This window comes from Atta cephalotes, assembly GCF_000143395.1.
Source record: "Atta cephalotes unplaced genomic scaffold scaffold00083, whole genome shotgun sequence".
NCBI classification, from domain to species: domain Eukaryota; kingdom Metazoa; phylum Arthropoda; class Insecta; order Hymenoptera; family Formicidae; genus Atta; species Atta cephalotes.
The window spans coordinates 328,638-332,560 of record NW_012130147.1 but is presented as its reverse complement, the minus strand read 5'-3'; the positions used below and the strand labels follow the sequence as shown (position 1 = coordinate 332,560).

At 36.9% G+C, this 3,923-nt stretch overlaps 1 protein-coding gene across 1 annotated transcript in view; it reads left to right on the top strand.

Moving 5' to 3' along the window:
• Nucleotides 1-2,698, top strand: part of LOC105624625 (laccase-1-like) — a 7,330-nt gene extending 4,632 nt beyond the window's left edge. Inside the window, exons 4-8 of the mRNA XM_012205981.1 lie at nucleotides 538-640; nucleotides 1,102-1,312; nucleotides 2,047-2,222; nucleotides 2,453-2,630; nucleotides 2,685-2,698. Coding sequence (XP_012061371.1) covers nucleotides 538-640; nucleotides 1,102-1,312; nucleotides 2,047-2,222; nucleotides 2,453-2,630; nucleotides 2,685-2,698 — 682 coding nt within the window. The remainder of the gene's footprint in view (nucleotides 1-537; nucleotides 641-1,101; nucleotides 1,313-2,046; nucleotides 2,223-2,452; nucleotides 2,631-2,684) is intronic.
• The last annotated feature ends 1,225 nt before the right edge of the window (nucleotides 2,699-3,923 follow it).

Genomic DNA, 3,923 nt, shown 5'->3' with positions numbered 1-3,923 from the left:
ACACACACACACACACACACACACACACACACACACACACACACACACACACACACACACACACACACACACACACACACACACACACACACACACACACACACACACACAGTAATCGAGTTTTATCAAGTAAGAATTATCCAAATTCACTAAATTTGGATAATTCTTAGTTGCATCGATGCTTTACTTGTCGGAGAAAATGTGCGATTTAATATTATATATAATAATAATATGAAACATAATATGAAAAAGCTGATATTTCGCTTCCTTTACTCTCCTCTCACGTCTTTCAACATACATGCAACTGTAATGTCGTGAAAATATTATATTAATACAGATATTACGAAAAATATATATATAATATATATGTACATATATTATACATATTGGAAACCTTTGACAAAATCCGCTCTCGACTATTTATTCACTGCATTTTCTAAATTTTAAACGCGACAAAAATAACAATTTAACTATATATTACGAACTTCTATTAATACTGACGTATCATTAAAATGTTATTATTATTAATAAAATTAGCAGTTTTTACAACAAACTCGAGAGCAATGGCGAAAATATTACCGTGCGATCAATAAGGAGCTTTTTAGCGATTAATGGGAAAACTCCAGGACCGGCTATACAAGTGAGTATGCTCACTGAAAAGTATATTTATAAAAAATATTTTTTTTCTTTCAACGTTAGCATTAAATAATGTTACTCACGTTTTTTGTAAAACAAAACTAATTTTACAAATCTGATTTGTAAATTAACTTTTTAATGTATGTGGACATATTATGCGAAAGTAGATTTAACGATTTAATCGATTTAACCGTCTATTCTCCGTGTTATTATTACTGATTATGATGATATCCGAATTGATATACTTAAATAGTCTATTTTCTGTTCCTGCACTAGAACTCTCCTCAAATTCTAAAAATATATTTTAATCCAGTGTCCAGAGAAAACAGACTCTTAAAAATTAAACCTTTTTCGCGCGCTCGGTTTTTTTCCTAACGAGAGACGAGACAAGCGATAATTATCGACATTGACAATTATATATATAGCGATTAGAGACATTTATAACAGAATATACTTTTACGATAGATTTGTCTCGGTGATACGATAGAGGTTCTCGTTTATAACAAGTTGGGAAGTAACGAATTGGCTTTCCATTGGCATGGAATCCGGCAAAAGGATTCCAATTACATGGACGGGGTGCCTATGATAACGCAGTGCCCTATCTTACCCTTCGGTGGCTTTCGTTATAAGATAACTCCCGAGAGCACGGGAACATACTTTTATCACGCTCATTCAGGTAGATATATGTAGATTATCGCAATTTCCTAACATTTTCCCTATCTTTTCAAACACCTCTTTTAACGAACTTGAATGATTTTATTACGTTGCGATTCTTTTTTCGCAAATTTCTGGTTTTTTTCTTTTATTTCCGTTTAACCTCTAATCTACTTCAATGTACGAGTGTCAACGTGAAGAATTAAAAATTGGAAGAAAAATTGTACGGATCGCGATTGTTCTGTTACGCACTGAGTTTACACGCTCGAGTCCGTTTACGACTCGCTTGGATTTTGGTGACTCTGGTCTACGCCATAGAGGTCTACGTACTTAATACATCTATCCGCGGCGCTCGCGCATCAAGAAAAGCAAGATCAATAACGAGTTCGCGGTATCCCGAAATCGAGCAGGAATCGCCGCGTATCTTGCTGTTTCTTTCGCTGCGCGAATAAAAATTACGTCCTCTTTGAATTTATCGAAACATTTGTTCAATCAGATATACGCTCCGCGAAGATCTTTTTAATTAGAGAAGAAAAATACCAATTGTGTGCGCCTTTCGCGCTTTCACGATTCAAAGGATCTCGACAGGACTCGACATTCTCGACTCGAAACGAAAGATGAAGCTGACGAAGGCGTGTCTCGGTGCCTGCCGAGCCTAACCGAGGCGAGGTGAGGCGAGGCACGAATCGCGTAAAATCGTAGCGTACCGCGGTCGCGGTAATTCCAAAAAGAAAAAGAAATAAAAGGGACCATTAGTCTCGCAACAGGGTGACGGGGTGTACGGGTCGTTGGTAGTTCGAGGACTACGGGATGAGGATCTCGGTTTAGAAAGGACGCTCGTCTTGTCATCAAGGTCGTCAGTTCCGCTGACGCGACTCCGACATGCAAGCCTTTCGCCACCTACGCCGGATGAGCTTCTTGTAAATGGCCAGGTATATGCAGCCTCCTTGAATATATAGTACGTATCTTCCAGTCCATTACCCCTCCACAAACATTCACTCGTTCCAACTCCAGGCAGTCCAGGTTCAAGGCTGCGGGATCGAGATTATCGAGTGGGGCGAATATATTGATGCGAATATAATTGCCAATTGCGGCATAGATACCAGCATAGATACTTTGGATATCTCAACGACGATCTAAAAAATATTTAATATTTTTATAGGCGCAGCAAGTGGTTGTACGAGTAAAGCATGGATTTCGCTATTTATTACGCCTCATTAACGCAAATGCTCACGATTGTCCCATTTTATTATCCACCCATGGACATTCATTTCAAATACTTGCTGCTGATGGCAACCCTGTACAATCGATGACGGGCACGCATGTCGTTTTATTCCCAGGTACGTTTTATTTCAATTTACGGATTATTCTATCCCATTCTTGTATCCACACAGTCTTTCTTTATTAATGCTACACATATTGAATCTAATCAATTTTATACTGCAATGGTTTGAATCTTATTTGTATTATACAAACATATTTGTATATTATACAAATGTATATAAGTATATTTGAATACGAGTTTATATACACACACACCTTTGATACACTTAAAAGAAGGAAAAGGGTGTAAACAGCGAATTCATTAAATTTGGAATTATTTTTCAATGGAACAATGAGAGACAAAAAAGAAATCATCTAACGCACGTATATGTATATATTGCACGTGCGTAAAGAATATTTATTGCTAGATCCTAAGGTATAAACTAAGCCTATCGTTAGAGCTTTATTCTATATTGTCTGATATTAAAATCTTTTGAAAATGGAATCGAGTAAGATGATTAAGACGTACATAAAAATATTAGGTACATAAAAATATTGTCCATTCAATAGATATATTCAATTACGCATAAACATTTCTTAATAATGATTGACTAATAAATAAGACGAAGTGACGACTTAATAGCATTCGCATTTAAAAATCAGTGCAACGTACTTTTATTTACCATCAAAGTTTATTTATCAACTAGAATCAAAATGATAATTTTACAAATGTGATGGAAGATACTTTGGCATCTTAAAGCAAGAAGCATTTCGTGCATGAGAGGAAGAAATGGATTTCGATCAATCTTTCACACATACTTCAACGTAACTCTCTCTCTCTCTATTCTCTATTCTCGCGTTTTACTGCTCCAAGAAAGATACCGATAATCACATGGGGAATTCGCAAGAGAGAAGAGAGAGTTGTTTTAGATTTGCACGTATGGGGAAGCACTTTTCTTTAAATTGTAGATACAAGACCTTCGTTGAAATCTTGTAAACGCGCGGATTTAATTTATTCATGGCCAGTGACAAGGATAGATGAATGACGAAAAAGTTGTCTCGACAATAAACATTTGGAAAAATGGATACTATGAGGCATGGAATATACTCAATAATAGTTAGAGACCAGAACGTCTTATGCTCGACTTCAACGCGATTCTGCGCTTGAAACTTACAAAGCAACAAGGAAGAAAGGAAGAAAGCACATTGATAGTATCAGCAGAATCGACAGTGGTGGTAGTATCGGCAATAGCGAGAGAGGGCCCGCCCCCCNCCCTCTCTCTCTCTCTCTCTCTCTCTCTCTCTCTCTCTCTCTCTACTACGTACTACGTACGTACGTACGTACGTACGTAGTAGTAGTAGTAGTAGTA